This window comes from Sporothrix brasiliensis (genome assembly GCF_000820605.1).
Source record: "Sporothrix brasiliensis 5110 chromosome Unknown Cont20, whole genome shotgun sequence".
Lineage (NCBI taxonomy): Eukaryota > Fungi > Ascomycota > Sordariomycetes > Ophiostomatales > Ophiostomataceae > Sporothrix > Sporothrix brasiliensis.
The window spans coordinates 5273689-5291307 of NW_024467139.1; the positions used below are offsets into that span (position 1 = coordinate 5273689).

The 17619-nt window shown below is 53.2% G+C and overlaps 3 protein-coding genes across 3 annotated transcripts; 2 read left to right on the top strand and 1 right to left on the bottom strand.

The window, feature by feature from the left end:
- Window positions 1-8923: 8923 nt before the first annotated feature.
- On the top strand, window positions 8924-10984 carry SPBR_06839 (laccase precursor; the record flags this gene model as incomplete). The annotated part of the gene is made up of 4 exons (XM_040765095.1): window positions 8924-9142; window positions 9225-9303; window positions 9387-9468; window positions 9538-10984. The coding sequence occupies 4 exons, from the start codon at window positions 8924-8926 to the stop codon at window positions 10982-10984; spliced, it is 1827 nt and encodes a 608-aa protein (XP_040617398.1).
- Window positions 10985-11352: 368 nt separating this feature from the next.
- On the bottom strand, window positions 11353-11973 carry SPBR_07869 (uncharacterized protein; the record flags this gene model as incomplete). Its single annotated transcript, XM_040766123.1, has 1 exon — window positions 11353-11973. One exon carries the CDS (start codon window positions 11971-11973, stop codon window positions 11353-11355), a length of 621 nt encoding a protein of 206 aa, XP_040617399.1.
- A 2845-nt stretch (window positions 11974-14818) lies between these two features.
- On the top strand, window positions 14819-17462 carry SPBR_06621 (GTP-binding protein; the record flags this gene model as incomplete). Its single annotated transcript, XM_040764877.1, has 4 exons — window positions 14819-15053; window positions 15154-15285; window positions 15386-15505; window positions 15583-17462. 4 exons carry the CDS (start codon window positions 14819-14821, stop codon window positions 17460-17462), a joined length of 2367 nt encoding a protein of 788 aa, XP_040617400.1.
- Window positions 17463-17619: the final 157 nt, after the last annotated feature.

The window sequence follows — 17619 nt, forward strand, 5'->3', positions numbered from 1 at the left end:
CCTTGTTTTGGTTGCTGGCTCATGCCAGGAACATATAATTACCCTTGCCATAGTTGGAATTTTAAGGAGGGCAACCTGAACGTTTAGACTATTGTCAAAGTCGAACATGAAAGTAGCACAGACTCTCAGTTGGAGGCAAAGAAGAAGAAGGAGAATTAGAAGGAACAAAATACGGCGCAGGGTTACATCCGGCCCCATATAATGGCGTCTCAAAAATTGGACGCGTACGTGTACAGTCGCTTTGCCAAGATATAGCTGCAACGGCAACGGCAACTGCAACTTCCATATTGCCATATCTGTATGTCGTACTCCAACTATGTTGTACGTGTGCTCCGTCTCATCTCCGTGTGGCTCTACCAAGCCATTTATACATGGGCAAGACCCCGTGTCACCCTAGGTCAAGCGTTTCCGGTAGTGCTCCGGGGTAAAAGTCTTTTAAAAATCCGGAAAGTGTATCGGGTGTACCCGTGCGCATCTACTAGTGTCTTCACTCATAAATGTTTTGGACACTGTCTCTAGGATCGATACCAAGAAGACAATGTGCTATCGAGAAGCAGGAACGATGGATGGTAGCACGATGAAAATGACGCTTGTGAAAACGCCTGTCTGAATCAATTAGTTCGACCTTCTTATTCCGCGACATAGCGAGGAGTTTAGTAATGGCCAACTTTAATACAACCGTACCGTCAGATTTATCAGGTTTCTTGACTCGTCGATTTCAAAAACAAGAAGCGACTTCATGTCTGAGGCGAAGCCAATAAAGATCTTGGATGAACTCTTAAATAAACAACAGAATATGGAGCCTTCAACAAGGCTCGGTGCCTTACCACACACCTGGTTTGGCCGTAGTCTACATTTGTCAAGGTCGCCGGTTCGATCCCGACATGCTCCAAGCGTTTCTTTTTACAAATCTACAGGATGGTGGGAGACTATAATTTTGTTCCCGTTTCCTTTTACTGCTTCAAAAAATGTGTCGCCTCTTTTACAGACGACAAAATAGCTAAAGTACATATATAGTCTCTTGAAGAGCAAAACGGAACAGACCGTCGGTCTGATGCTCCCCCACATGAGATATTGCTCCTCTTTCCGGATTTGAATTAAAAAGATTGAGCCCCTTGGCGTCTCTATCAGGCGGCCTTCGCGATACTTGCCGTGGAGCCGTAAACATCGGGTCTGCGTGGGACCCCGTTAAAAGGGGTTCACAACACCGTCATAAATAAAGAGGTCTCGGGCTTTATTTACACGTACGTCGTACACTGGACCTGCTCGTCAAGACCAGACACTCTGGCAAATGTGACATTGTTCCTCTCGTCCTTATTACTAGCACGATGTAGACGGTTTTCGAACAATCTTTGCTTCCTCCTCTTTTCTCGCAGAGTCGAGTTCCTTCCGTCCTTTGGTTCACCTGCCGCCCATGCGACCCCCCAATCACCGCGCTTTCCGCTAGAACGTTTTAGCTGCGTGCCATGCCTGCCGTACGTCGACTCCGTCGGCCATGGAGAAGCCACTATTCATGTGCTGTAACGCTATCCACACGCCGCGTTGCCGGTGCCTAACCACGCCATCCACAAAGCTGCCGCGATCGGAACCGCCCCCAACGTCGCAATCTGTGCGGGCAGTGGTGTTCAAGGGTCTGCCGCCTGTCGTTGCCCTGTCGCTTTTATGCCATGCTGCGCGTCCCCTTTTTATAATTAGACACTACTGCGACGTCCTGCTTGCCTGCGATGTCGCCCGTAGCTCTCGATGCTGCCTCGACCACGATATCTATCCAAATATCACCGCGGCTCGGGACCGAGGGTAGGCTCTCAGGCTCACGAACGCGGACCCGAGAGATGCACCACCAAGGGACAAGTCCAGTCTGAAACCTGTGTATTTGGTATTTTGGTTCACTATTTCCAAAGGACATAATCCACATTGCTGTAGCCGAGCCGTAGCAAAGCGAGGCTCACGGCAGGTATATCTTCTTTCTTTCTTTTATTTTTTTATTTTCATTTTATTTTTGGCACGCGGGAATGCACGAAACAGAAAGAGCATGGGTCAATATTCCGTAATCGCTGACGAGGGCAGGGACCCTTGTTCCTTCCTAGAATGGTAGCATATGGAAAACTCCGCACTCCAAACATTACGAGGAATGTAAAGTATGGGAAGGAACTACAGCTCTTTCGTAGGGCAAGAGCAATGATACGGCCTACATACAGCTTGCAATCGGCCTACCATATGGTGCTTTTGCGGTTTGGGCTGGAAGCGGTCGCCAGTGCGTGACGGTTGTTCTTGCAGTTTCTTTCTTGTGTCCCCATTAATGTGGCGGAAGGAGCGACTTACACAAGCTGTGCTCCCACAACTGCCAAAGTAGATCTTTGTTTTCTTGCCTTAACTGGCCTTCTCCTTTTCCGCGCTGTCTTTACCATCCGTAGTCCGTTTTCCTCTACACGATTTCACATCTTCTTCTCGTTCTGTCCAGCCCAAAACTCCAGCTTAAAATACCCATTTGACTTCTTCGAAATCATCACCCCGCCACCTAAAGCTCCGGGCTCGCCCAATCCCCTTCCATACAAAGAAGCTCTTGGAATATCACCGATAGTTGAACGGCAGTGTGCAACCGACCAGAAACGAAGCGAGAGGTCAGCAAAACAAGACGGTCACCGGATTTTTAGCGAAGAGCTCGCTCACCAAAGCTGCCACGGGGCGGCAAACGGCCAGGAATAATGGGAATACGGAATACCAAGGGCCTGTAAGGCCAGAAATGTTTACGAGGTACCAGCGAGGTCCTACCCGCAGGCCACCTCCAGTCCCACAGTCGGCGTCCATCTTACTGACTGCCTACTTTTGATGCAACAGCCGGATATCTTATTGTGTAGCAATTGGCTGCCGAGGCTGCTCAGCTCCAGTTCGCCCCCATTACACCTGTCATACGGTTACAACTGGTTGCTCTCACGCTTTGACCCCCTCTGGCCGCTCGGTCAAGTTTGGCTTTGCCTTGCCACCCTAGCCAAGCGCCAGGGTCAACCTAACGGCCAACAGCCGGATCTTCGCTGCTTCTCCATGCCTGCACCCACTAGGGCTGGCTGAGAGTGCTCCACTGACAGCAAAGCCAGGCCCACCCAGTTCGCGTGCCGAAAGGTGCCGTCAGGCTAGACATGCAGAGTAGCAGCGAGGACAACCACACACAAACAAGCTCGACAACAGCAGAAGCTGAGAAACCCAAATGCAGTTATGAGTGACGAGGCAACTGATGATTTTCGATGGGAACCCGATGGAAGGATTTTAGCGAGGCGTGACCAGCTCGGGCCAGACAGGGGGAGTTGTCTGTGGTGCCAGCACTACCTTCTCGGGCGGCTTGACCAGGCCCTTCACCTTCCCACGCCGCCCCCTTCCCGTCCTTTCTTTTCTCAAACATATTCGTTACCCCCCATGTCCAAAGCGATGTATACGATGATGGTTCTGTTCCTTGCAGAGGAGGTTGAAGGAGTGCAGGCGAATGCAACAAATGCACAATACGAGAGCGCAAAACAGCCAAGGCACAATTCCATGTACCGTCTGAGCCACGTCTCTCTCGACGACCCAACAGAAAGAAAGCAGGGATGTCCCCAGTTGCTTCTACTCTGCATGCACTCATGCTGCACACGCGTTTACATGCTGTGATGCCCGCGGTACTACTATCTGTGCTTCTTGCTACTGCATCCCGTCTCCCTTACTCCTGGAATCCAACTAGCTTTGGATGCACCATGACCAATTTTGACAACGATTTTGTCAACTGTTTCGAGCAGCTCGTGGCCCCTGCAATTTCGTTTTCCTTCTGTGCGTTCCACTGTCTGATCTCCCAAGGACCTCTTTCACCTTTTGCGGAACTGTGCAAGGCTTACAACATACGAGACGGCTACATCCCGTATTTGGGCTGGCACTTTTCTTGGGACCCTCATTCCCTTTGCTGCGACGTGCCATATCTTCGTTTGTCGAATAGCAGCCGCGAGTATCATGCTTACGAGCCTGTCACAGCCCATTCTCGTTTTCCGCCTTTCGATCAGCAACGTCGCATGCCCACTTCCCGTTCTCCGACTAGAGTGAAGGGAGAGGCCCTTCGTGTTGGGATTTTCGAACGCCGTATTCCAAGAACAAGCCGGCTGAGGTGCATATCGGGTATTGCGGCGCCCATACAGAACACTTCCATTGGAAACAACAGGGCCCGCAGCGGAAAGGAGGGAAACAAATGCGAGAAACGAGCAACGGAATAAACGAACAAATACAAACTATAGTCGGAAAGGGAGGCGAAACAAGATACAAGCCCTCGAGAACGACATGCCACTGTCGACCCCGAAAAACACGCATCTCCACAGGTGCTGCATTGCATCTGCATCAAGTGCATTCGCTATCTCCTCTTTCCCCTTTCCTTCTAGCTTTCTGCCCATATTGGACAGTTCACTTGGCGGGATGTGCCAAGAACGTCCTTGCAGCTGCCCAGCCGTGTTTACGCTGTGGCCTCCCAGAAGACAAAACGGATCGAGAAAGCCACCTCCACAGCGGTAGAGCCGACCATCAAGATCCTGATTTGTCTCTATGGGCAGCACAAATGCAGACAGGAGCCGGCCAGTCTGACCTCAGAGATGACGGGCCTTATGCAACGCAGAACGAAAGTTTGACAACGGAGGGCAGGGTGTTGTGCTATGTCAGACATATGTCAAACGAACGATTCATACATGATGCAATAAGGACGAGCTTAGGCGAATGCAGTTCGATCCATTGCAAGAACTATCAGCAGCTACTGAGAGTACTTACAGTTGGTAATGTGGATTGCCCGGTTGGCTGCATGACTTCCATGCGCCTCTGCCGTCACCGCTTCTACGAAGCTCCTGGTTGGCTAATACTGCTCGCCCCTTCCCGTGTCTTTTCTTTTTTTATCTTGACAACACAGCAGAGGCTAAGAAATCGAGGTACGTGGAAACGGAGAACAACACAACACCGTGGAAAAACAATCATCAAGAATGCGAGGGTCAGAAAACAGAACCAATGCCATGACTCCTAGGCTCTCGCTTTCCTACGTTCTTCTAAACGATGCGGTGTGCACAGGTCCTAGGTGCAGCCAGCTATCCGCTCATGTCCAAAGCTCACAGCTAAGACATACTGCGATCGGCAAGTGGAACTCAGCTGAGTCTTCGTATTTACGTCGTTTCGGTACTTCTCACTCCACCTTACTCTTTCACATTCAAATGTACTCTTCCAACGCTGATGTCGCCTGGCTGTGGACCCGGCCGAGTCCTGGACAATGTATTGCACAGGGCACTGACTCGCCAGCCTCGCGGCACAGCACGCTCACCTCTTGCCCCCTTTCTCACTCTCTTTACTGGGCGGGCTTGTTTGAGAACAAGGAACCGGCCAGTCCTGACCAAATGACTATCGACGCCACATCGTGGACCACGGTACTCTCCCACGGCCTTAGATCCTTACCAGACGCAACTGGCGATTAATCAACACAATGTGTCCCATTCAAAGGCCCTCCGCCTCCCCGTGCAGACAGAAGAAAGCGTTTTACATGGAACAAAACTACCTATCTTGTCCCGTCTTACTGGGCTTAGCGAGCCATCTGACCCATCGACCTGGGGCGCTCGGAAGTTCCCTTATGACCTGTTTAATTTATTTCCGCATGTCACTTTTATTCTCCAGTACCCTCCACAAACTCTAATAGATGAGGTCGGGAGATCACCATAAGGCAACAAAGAACCAAGTACCGGGAAGCCGACAGCGATCCTCGCACCAGTCTACGAATGTGAGAAACGTAATACGGGAGCGGTGTTTCTTTCCTATTCCTTCTCCTCTCCCGTACGAGCGCACGCTTTCGGCGGAGGACGCGGCAGGTGTTTGGTGGGCCGCGGAAATGACGGGCAATACCTCTTACCAGGCCAACTCAAACCGGAGAGTTTTCTCCAAAGTCTCGAGTCACAACCTGGGAGGGCGTCCATGGCGTTTTTCTGTCTTTTGTCCGGATATCTCGCGTTATGCTCGGTTTTCTATTTTTTATTCGATTGCCGCGGCGGTGCCCTCAATTTCATCTCACAATCCTCGTCACTTTGCCTCTGTCATGGGCCTAGCCATACCTTGCCTATTGAGACATTTTGCGTATAGCGGTCTGCACCAGCCATAGTGGTTGGCGATGATCGTTGTGGATTTTTCTGGATCTGATGCTTACTCTACTGTTGTTTTCATGCCAAGCATCATCCACGGGCTATTCACCGGGGCCCACATCACTGACCGTGTTTGTCGACTTGCTCTGTTCGTTCTCACCATTGTTTTCTCTTCCGGTGTCGTTCTTGTTCTCTGCCTCACTTTCGCTTTGCTTTCCCGGTCACTCTTACCGACTCTCAGCTTCTGACCCGGTTTCCACGGTTGACCACCCATCATCTCCTTTTTCTTGTCTGTGTTCCCCTCCCTTTTCCCTGCAGTTCTCGTCATTGTCCCGTGCCTTCCGTGCGTTCTCGTCCTCTCGGGAGGTGCAGACAAAGCATGACACCCTCAGATGTCTTGTCCCTTTCATCTTCCTGTCCAACCAATTGGTTTGTCTGGCATGGGAGCCATAATGACGAGAACGGCTCGAGAAGAAATAGGGGATGGCTTGATGCTTTGCGCTGCCGGCCCCATATTTTTTATCTCTTTTGGCGTCCGTCCGATTTCGTGTAAGCCACAATTTCTTTTCCTGGTTAGGCAGTTTGGCCATGTACAGTGCTTGTGGTCTGTGTGCGTTTACTTTGTTTCGAACCACAGCAAACAGCGTTAGTACGAACTGTTATGATTTTCTTGTGTTTATTTTCTACTGCACGATTTTAATTTTTGTTTTGTCTCCCCAGAGTTTTATTCCGTTTCTTTCTTACGAATTACCTTATTTCTCCTTCAGCTCTTATCTTAATGCCTTCTTTAACGATCCCGACCTGTCACCCGAACCTACTCTGTCCTTCGTTCTTCTTGCAGCATGCCGCGCCTCCCTTCGTGCTTCCTAGACCCCCTTTTCATACTGGTAACTCTATCCTGAACCGCACCTCGCCTCTAAATTCCGTACTTTGTTCGCCTCCAGTGTCGTCATGACCCTACTTCAGCTCTCGGACCTCAGCCCTCCATCTCATCTTTTCCCTTTTGTTCTGCATGCCGTTTTCCCCATCGACTGTTCATGCATTCCTTCCACCAGTTCTATCCCGTGTGCAGCCTCAAGCCGCCCCCGTTCTTCGTGACACTCATCTCCACATTGTGTCCCCGGTTGTACACGTCCCAAAACAAATTCGAAGGAGGGAGCGGCCGGAGCTGAGCCCTCTCCAACCCCTCGATGCATCTCGTTGTATTCCATCACGACATGGTGCAAGCTGCAGGCACGGGTAGGGGGCCAAGATGGACCAGGAATTTCGGCGGCAAACGAACCTTTTCAGCGTCGACGAGACGTCTCACCGGCACCATGGGAACCGATTCCGACGGCCACCTTCGTCGTTCCCGTCTCTCGTCCCATTTTGCATCACGAAACCCCTCGTTTTGGTCGTTTTCGTCCAGTTCTCGTTGTCATCCCGTCTTCAAAATAACAAACTATCGATTTCTTGCATCCTCGGTTCTCTTGTCCTATCCCTCCTCCTCGCATTTTTCACAACTAGGTATGGTGGCAAGGGTTTGGATGTGGGAGGATAAGGCATCTTCCTCGCCGGCCGTGCCGTCTCCGATGCTTCCGTCCATGATGGCAGTGTTCACTGGTATCCACAAGTGAGGTTCTGTCTGTTTTGTCGTCAGCATGTTCATTCCTTTACTCGCCATGTTCATCTGACCATTGACCCCCATCTCGCAACCGCCTCTCGCATTCTCGGATTTGGCTGATTTGGCTGCCTGGTCTCCCTTCGTATTCCAACCCGACGTTTTGAAGGTCATTGTCTTCGGTCGACTGGTTTATTTTCGTCTCGTTGGGCACATTCAGATGTCACATTCACCCTCCTTGTCCACCTCCTTCTTTCATTTCCCGTCTTTCTCCTTATTCTTTTTTTTTATCTCACAGTAGGGCACAAGCTTACTCTCTTCAAGCCATACATCCCCTTGGCGTCCGGCTGGGATCACACACGCACACTTGCATCTAGACATTCTCATTGATGCCGTGTGTGTCGAGGATGAAGGTGAATTCATACGTGCGGCCTCTTGCCGGAGGCATTTGTCCAGGATATTGAAGTTTCGTTCCTGAGACGGTCCTAATGACGAAGCCGTCAAAGAGGCAGAGTCCCAAAAAAAAATAAAATCTCAAGGAGACTTCCACGCTTTTGTTTAAACGCACGACAAGAAGCAATTTCCGTTCGTGCATATGGTGGTATCAAGGGCAAGGCCCGGGAGACGAAAAGGGGCACAAAAATAACCAACGAAGAACAGAGGATTGAGAGGCATGTATACGACTGCTACCATAACCTCCAAAGCCATCTTTCCACGTGCGAGGGGGTGCGGTCAGATACATGTATGCTAGCCGCGTGCAAGCGGCCAATGGGTAACCATGTGGACCAAGAACGAGGGAGGTCCGGGTTGACAGTCTGTCTGGCTGGCCCGTCTCCTTACCTCTTCTTCGGTGTTTACCTTGTCTACTTCGACGTCCTTCATTTTCCTAATTCTGGATAGCGTCACTGCCTTCTCTGCAGCAAGGACTGCAAATCTACGTGGTCTACAGCTGAGGCTCTGAACTTCTTTTTCTCTGAAAGGCCCGTCCCGAGTATATAACACGGGCACATCCACTCTCTCATTTGACCACTTTGTCTGATTTTGGATCATCACACTCTCGCCCTCGGCGCCCTTCGACAAACTTTGCTTCTGCAAGGCCCATCACGGCCCGGCCTTATTGTCCCTCGTTCTATTCTTTGCTTGGCTGCACTCGTTACACCCACTTACATTTTTTCTCCCCATCATCCTCACCGCCGTCGCCGTCACCATGCGGTCGTTCATTTCTGCTCTGGCCATCGTGCCGAGTCTGCTTGGATCGGTGCTTTTGGCCCGTGCTGCGCCCAGTGGCCTGCTCGAAGATGCCTCCGATCTCGTTGCGCGTGCGTCCACGTGCAACACGCCGTCCAACCGTGCCTGCTGGACCAATGGCTTTGACATCAACACCGACTACGACGCCAGCACGCCGGTCACCAACTTCACTCGTCACGTATGTCGACGGTCCACACCCTCTACACTCTTGCAAGCACCTTTTCACATTTGTAAATATGTTCTTGCTAACAAACTTCTAGTATACCCTCGTTATTACTGAGGAGACGAACTGGACTGGCCCCGATGGTGAGGTCAAGGAACTGGTCATGCTGATCAACGGTATGTGCTTATTGCATAATTCCAGACTATGTCAATGCCCCCCCCCCCTATCTGGCATCGACATTAGTTAATCAAAAACACAGGCACCTTACCCGGCCCCGTCATTTCTGCTGACTGGGGCGACACGCTCTCCATCACGGTCATCAACAACCTCAAGAGCAACGGGTGAGCAGCTTCTCTTTGAATTTCCAGCATGTGGCTTTGTTTTTGCAGCACCAAATTCTAACAAAATAGTACCTCCATGCACTGGCACGGTATCCGTCAGCTGAACACCAATCTGCAGGATGGTGTCAATGGCGTCACCGAGTGCCCCATTCCTCCGGGCCATTCACGCGTCTACACGTTCCTCGCCACGCAATACGGCAGCTCGTGGTATCACTCGCACTTCTCGGCCCAGTACGGAAACGGTGTTGTCGGCACCATCCAGATCAACGGGCCGGCCTCGCTGCCGTACGACGTCGATCTGGGTGTCTTCCCCGTGTCCGACTACTACTACCACACATCCGACTACCTTGTCGACTACACCAAGAACAACGGACCACCGAACAGCAACAACGTCCTGTTCAACGGCACCAACGTCCACCCTGTGACCGGCAACGGCAAGTATGCCAACGTCACCCTGACGCCCGGCAAGCGCCACCGTCTCCGCATCATCAACATCTCTGTTGAGAACCACTTTGTCTTCTCTCTGGCCAACCACACCATGACCATTATTGCTGCCGACCTGGTGCCCGTCAACGCCATGACGGTGAACGAGCTCTTCGTTGGCGTCGGCCAACGCTACGACGTCACCATTGATGCCAGCCAGACCCCTGGCAACTACTGGTTCAACGCCACGTTCGTGACCAATGCCCAGTGCGGCGACTCCGACAATCTGACTCCCGCTGCCATCTTCCACTACGCCGGCTCCGCTGGCGGCCTGCCCACCAACCCTGGCTCCGTTGCCACCAGGACGACCTGTGCCGATCTGACCAACCTGACCCCTGTCGTCAAGCGCACTGTCCCCGTTTCGGGCTTCGTTGCCGACTCCAGCAACGAGCTCAACGTGACGCTCGACCTGGCCGAGCCCGGCCAGCTGTTCACCTGGAAGGTCAACGGCACGCAGGAGATTATCAGCTGGGAGAAGCCCGTCGACCAATACCTTCTGAACAGCCAGACCAACTGGCCCAACAGTGACAACGTCGTCGTCGTCGACAAGAAGGACCAGTGGGTCTTCTGGGTTGTGGAGAACGACCCGGTCATTGGCATTGCGCATCCGATGCACCTGCACGGTCACGATTTCATGGTCGTTGGCCGGGCCGATTTCAACAATCCTGGCCCCTTCAAGGCCTCGGACGTCTCCTCCTTCAACGGCAACAACCCCGTCCGCCGCGACGTCACCATGCTCCCGCCCTTGGGCTGGGTCGCCATTGCCTACAAGACCGACAACCCGGGCACGTGGCTGTTCCACTGCCACATTGCCTGGCACGTCTCGGGCGGCCTGGCCGTCACCTTTGCGGAGCGCCCCACGGACTTCAAGGCCGGCGTCGCGGCGGCCGACAAGTCGGCCCTGGACACCCAGTGCACCAACTGGAACGCCTACTTCCCGTCGCAGGATCCGTTCCCGCAGTCCGACTCGGGCCTGCGCAAGCGCAGAGTCAACAGCCGCTTCCTCGGCGTCGGCTCCATCCGCGGCCTGTAGATCTCATGTATGCAGACCAAAAGAACACGCGGTGGTCTCTTCCTCCCTCTTTTGCTGCCAACCTCTCCTTTCCTGACACTTTTACTTCTTGACCTTCCTTTGTTTGGCCAACAACAACCCCTTTTTTTGCTTTCACCACATTACCCCTTGTCATATTTTTTTGCAGTCTTGTACATGTTTTTTATAGGCGTGAATTTTGTTTTTATGCGCGGCACACTTTTTTTTAAAGAAATGAAACAACTTTTGGATCCATATTTCTGTTTTTTTCTTTTATTTTCGGTTTACCGTTTTTGGATCATTTGCATATTGTCTCTGCATAGCAATTCATTTTGCAAACGGATTTCTGCATACACCCGCAGCTCACTACCTTAGAGACGAAGATCCAGACACTGGGCAGACCGGTATACAATGTGTACCGTGCAGTCGCTTGTATATTTTGTGAGAGGCAGGCCGCTCTGCACCGCTGCAGCTGCCGTAGGGGCCGGAGGAGCAGCAGTGACTGCGCGGTTCGACCCATCGTAGCACAGCACCTCTTCCCACTGTGTGGCGTACGTCGCGCACTCCGTGGAGAGGGGCATCGACACATCCTCACGTCCGTCTAGCGGTGGAGGCGTTGGAATCGGTCTACACCGCATGGGCGGCTTGGTGACAAAGACCGTTTCCGTCTGCGAGATCGTATGTACCTCGACCAGCGTGGACGTCGCGCGCGGGCCGCCACCGCAGCTGCAGTCTGGAGGAAGGGCGCGGCCGCAGAACTTGTACGGATCTTGGGCGGAGTATCCAGACCGGGACTGTGTCACCGTAACTGTATCCGTGGTAGGGCAGGCTGCGTTGATGCCGGGAATGGTGGACGTGACAGTGGCGGCAATCACTGTCGTGGACTTGACAATCGTGACTGTTGGGATAAGCGCGGCCGTGTCGACATCAGCCTCTCCAACCTGTCTTGCCTTTCTGGCCTCGAGAGCCTGTGCTTGTCTGATGCAGACCATGCCGCAGGCTTGGTGCGGAAATGGTTCAATGAAATTGGGCCCGCAGCTTGGGAGCGGTTGCTCAACGACAATGGTTCGTGTGTAGCACGGCTGACAATTAGCGGCCATGCTGGCGGCCTCTGGCAGAGCACTGCCGGGTGAGGTCAGTATATTTTCTGTTTTGTGTCTTGGTGAAGTTGATCTCCTATGTATTACCATGCACTGCCCAAGACTGAGGCCAGAGCGGCCAAGGCTTCGGCTTTGATGATCATGATGAATTTGTTGTGTTTGGTATCGCCTCTTTCGTCTTGGTATGGTTTACTCTCGTTTGGGTCTCTAGTGTTTACATTGAGGCATGGCAAGGAGCTCTAATTTATATAGACACACATCGACAGTCGAAGAGACCGTGGACAAACTTGACTGAAAACAAGCCATCACCAGATGCAAGAAAGGGCACCATAATTGGTAGCAACCAAAATAAAAAGGCATGCCACCACCATGCCGTGGCTTATCGCCACAGCTGGCACGTAATTTTAAACGACATGTGTAAAACAACGAATCGTAGATGGGGCGTGCCCCAGGTTTCCTGTTCAGCCTGTTTACGTGAACCGGGTAAAGCTGGCAATCCATGTCTCTGTCTGCTGTTGGAGACGAAAGGAGAGCCTGTGCCACAAGCAGACGTCGACAACAGCCAAGCAGACAAGGTATTCCGTTTTTACGTTTAATGTACGGTTTCGCGCCGCACCAAAAGAAGGAGAAGTATGTAGATCCCCTCTCGGAGGACAACGACTGCTCGGTCCGCACAATAATGCCGGGGCCGACATGGAGATGATTGTTGTCAAACGGACCTATTACTGCAAGATTTGGCTGCTCTTAGTATTGTCGACGTTGGTGCTGTGCCTCATGCGACCATCGGAATGAGGCGCTGCGGTCCACGTCATATAACGAACGAAAACATGGGCTGGATCAACCGTCCAGAAACGTAAACGTTCGTGGTATGGAGGTGCCTCTCCTTTCAGTCTTACCACAAAGCAACGAAAGTGACAATCGAAGCTGCGAATGGGAAACAATCACGTGGAGTGGATGTAACACTGCGAGCCTTTTATGCCTCCGATGGTGTCCGGAGTCATTATGACATACGGAATACAGGTGTCGTGTACGGACTATTTCTCCGCATCTCCTCCGCGTAGTCTTGTTTTCCAGACCAAAATGCTGTCGTCGGAACAAGTTGAGGGCGAGCACCGACACGACGGCCCCTGCCGTGTCGTGCTGGTTCCTTTTTGCTTTTGTTTCCGGTCGCAGCTTCTGGAAATATGCATAAAAGGGGACAGGGCAAAGTTTCTTCCTTCTTCATTTCAATTTTTCAAGATTTGACTTGATCGCTCTTTCCCCTTCCTCTTCATTCACGTTCAGGTTGTTTTGTTCTCGTTGGTTGAATCCCGCAGGGATTCGCTCAATCCCGTTGCTTGCACTGTCCTCTTTCACGTTGCCAGTCTCACTCGCTTTCCTCGTTTTTGTCACGCTTGTCTGCCCTGTTCTCAAGGCAATAGCAGGCAATTGCACTTTCCCGTCCACCAACAGTGTACCTACCCGTTCTTGCCCAATAAACATGCCTGCCACACGGCCCGTCTTTGATGGCTTCCACTGCATTCCAGCGATGCCTTACCTCTTGCACCGACTCCCAAGAAGCTTTGGTGTGGATGTACCAGTTCAAGTGCCTCTGCAGTTATGCTAGAGCGCGATTCCCTTTTTTGGCCTCCCTTTTTGTTTCCTTCGCTCCTTCCCTTACAAAGCACGATGAGATTGAGATGTGAGATGACGGGCACGGTCAAGCCCCTTGCTGGGGAAGGAGCAAGAAAACACTGCCTCTTACCACCGTCTGCCAAGATTGCGGAGCTTTCAGTACCCGTTTGCCCCAAATTTGACTAACTCCGCCTGTTATGTCTGACGCTGTCGTGCTGCTCCGGCAAGCCCTTGCACCTATTATGCGCTGGAAGAAACCCTCATCAACTTAGTCCGGCCGAAGAAAGACATGCACGGCAAGAGCTATCCGCAACCTGTCACATTACGCGCTTTCTCTTTTCTGATGTTTTGTTTGTGCTTGCAAGCCACACCGGCGCCTCTCCCGTCTTCTTCAATTTCGTCTTCCTCCAACAAAGACCTCACACCAAACAAACGGCCTGACTCGCCACGGCTGACGAACCACAGCACTGGCAATTCAGGGTGCCCACTTGCGGCCGAGAGCCCAGGCCAATTGCCGCACCAACTAAAAAAGTCGCCGGTCCTCACACACTCCCAGATAGGTTACTACAGACGCCCGCACCCGTCACTGCGGCTGGCAACCTTTTCATCCCCCCCCCCCCCCCATTACACATACACAGTAGCAGCCAGTCCTGTAGCAGCCCCGACAGCAACCACCGTCTTCCCGCCAGATAAGCTTGCTCCGCTACGGTTCCTTCTTGTTTCTGCCCGACCTCTGCTCGTCAGCAACGGTGCCGCCTCCGCATACGCTCTCGTTCTCACGCTCTTGTGCTCTTGTGCTCTTGTGCTCTATTGCCTCTTCGCCGTTCACGCCTTGTCGTTGCTCGCCCTCCTCTCCTTCGCTCCTTTCCCGCTCGACGCCGCTCTGTCTGCAAAACTCGGATTGAACCGAAGCAGCTGTCAAACGCCCGAGCTCCTGATGCCCAGCTCTATGCGCCCTTGGTACGCCGCCTAACATATTTGTCGATTGAGACTTTTGGCCCATCAACGTCCTCCCCGGCTTTGACCCCGCCTATCTCCGCCTGGCCGGGCACCGCTCTCGGTCCCGAATCTTCTCGCTCTCTTGCCGATCTACCCTGCAACTCCTTCTCCGCTTTGCCCCACGATGCGACCGGCCGATATCCAGCTTCTTTTCGAACGAGGTGGCCCTGCCTCAGGCTTTCCCGCCCACAATGGCTCCGCCATGTCTCCGAACGGCCCCGGCGAGCTGACAGCGGCCGAGAAAGCACAGCGGGTGGCCAGCCTGCAGCAGGTCTTGCTCGCGGTACAGCACTACTGGGTCACCGGGTCTCCGAGCATGGACCTGGCTGCCGAGATCCTGGGCGACGGTAGCCGAGATGGTACGCAAGCCTTTTCGTTGGGTCGCATGGTCAACGAGGCATATTTATCACCGCCCCCCAAGTATCTCCTTCAATCCATGTCCGTACTAACGCAGTGCAGCTTCATGGCGGATACCAATAGGCGAGTCGGGCTTGCTCGATTTCTTTCTCGGCATCCTGTCCGTCGACGGTCTGCGACAATCTCTCAAAATTCATACCCTGCGCTTAATCGGCAACTCCTGCGCGGATGAGGGTGAGTTCGCGAAGAGGGGAGATGCTATGTATCTCTGGCTGCGCTATGCCCCCCCCCCTGCCCACCGTCTACTTGTTCCCGTTACTAACAACATCGCCAGATGATAACCGCGCCCGTGTCGTGGCCGGCAACCAGATCGGGCGCATTGTGTCTCTCCTCGGCGATAACTCGACCTTGGCCTTCGTCATTCCGGTGCTTTACAACATCTGCGTAGACTATGGTAGGTCACAATTCTGCGTGATTTACGGGCCTTCTTTCCCTCCTCCATATCGTGATTTTTCTGACCACCTCTCGCAGAACCGGCGCAGCTTCAGGCGATTCAGGCACATCTGAGCCGCGGCCTAATCTCCATCGTGTCAGGTCCACGCTTGGCCCAGTGCCGAGCGTTTTTGAATATTGTTTGCAAACTCCTCGGTCTGCTAGTTGCGAATGAATCGGAGGTGGCCGTGGCAGACCCTGCGACACCAGCATACCTCTTGCAACTAGCCGTCAGCCCCGAGAACGCCCTCGACATTGAGGAATTCAGTGTTCTCGTGTCTGTCGCGCTCGCATATCTCACCCATGAACCCTTTCAGGAAGAGATTATCCGCCAAAACGGCGTCCAGGCGCTTTTGACGGCCTACTCCGACTCCTACACCAAGTACGATGTCACTCAGATGGACCCTGAAGACGCCGCCGACTACAAGGCCCTCGGTAACCGGTTCATGCACATTATTGCCGATGTCGTGGCTCTCCCGTCATTCGAGACACATTACACTTTGAGCTCGGTGCCCGTACACATACTGCAGTCGTGGGTCTCCAACACCTATACGAATGTTCATTTGAAGACGGCCGGTTGCATTGCCCTTGGCAATTTGGCTCGGTCCGACCAGGCCAGCACCTACTTTGTTCAAGACGTAAAGATTCATCTGCCCCTCATCCAGCTTCTCTCACAGCCCAACGCAAGTCTTCTCGACCTGTCGTCCGACGCAGCCGTCGGGGGCATTTCTCCCAGCTCCCAGCTCGTCTTCTCTGCGCTCTCCTACCTCAAAAACCTCGCCATTCCCATCGTCAACAAGCCTGTCCTGGGCACTCTGCTCGACCCCCCTGCCAACATCCTTCCTCGACTGTGGACAAGCACGAACAACCAGCCACAGGTCCAATTTGCTGCCGTGTCCCTAACACGCCTGCTTATCATGTCATGCCCTGCCAATGTGCGGCGCATCTGTGCACCGCTGTCCCCCGATCCGGCTTCACCTGCCCATGACCGGAGCAATCTGCACGTGCTCATCTCCCTCTTCAAGCGGTCCGAGGAAGAGAACACGAAAACGGAAGCAGCCCGCGCAATTTCCGCTGTATGTCGGGTGCTGCACACGTCTTCCGACTCCGACGACGTTTTGCCCGACGACTGGGAGCCCAGCGATGAGACGTCGCCGCATTCGGGCTCTATACAGACCAACGACAGCGGAATTTCGTCCTCTGAGCCGTCTCCAAACCCGCCAAGCGTCCCGGCTCCCACATCGGCCGACGGGGACGACACTGCCGTGTTGGATCCGTCCTCTCTACCGAACAGCTCTGCACGCATAAGACGAGCCCGGTTTTATTCCGCCCACATAGACATGGCCGACTGCCTCACGTATCTTATTACGCAGACGCGATTCCCTGTCCTGCGGTCCGATACCTGGTTCGTGTCCGCCGTTCTCAGTCGGTCTACGGATGGCGCCCATTTGGTCATGCGCGCCCTGCAGCCATTCGAAGCATGCCGAGCACTAGTAGAGGCCGTGTCGGGGCGTGACTTGGTCGAAGGCCACCGCTTGCCTGGTGGCGCATCACTGCTGTCCGATGACGAGCTTTTGACAATGACGGATTCCACCGGCGCGCCAGTCTCTCTGCCATCCGCATCGGAGCAGGACAAATTAAGCGACAGTGCAGGCGCGATCGCCGCAGAAACCCCGTCATCATCGGCTGCCAACATCGACGGCCTTGGTTTGGAGCCCCAGCAAGCCGATCCCGCCCAGGTTGCGAGCATGGCCCGCACCGACCGCGAGAACGGCCTGGTCCTCATCGCCGAGATAATGAAGAGCTACGCCCATTTCCTCCCGCCGTTTCGACGCGGTGTGTTAGAGCAGCTGCTCCAAACCGGCGGCGCACTGGTCGTGAGTGCCCGGTCGGAGCAGAGCGAGGATTTGGCCACGTAAGATTGTGAAGGGAGACACAAACATCTTCCGCCAGCGTTTCGGACCCGGCCATCCGGCCAGCATCTCCACATCATGTCAACACATACTCAAACACCTGAAGAAACTCCAAAAGTTCATTAATATACCAGTAAAATACTGGACAGATTTATACAAGCGA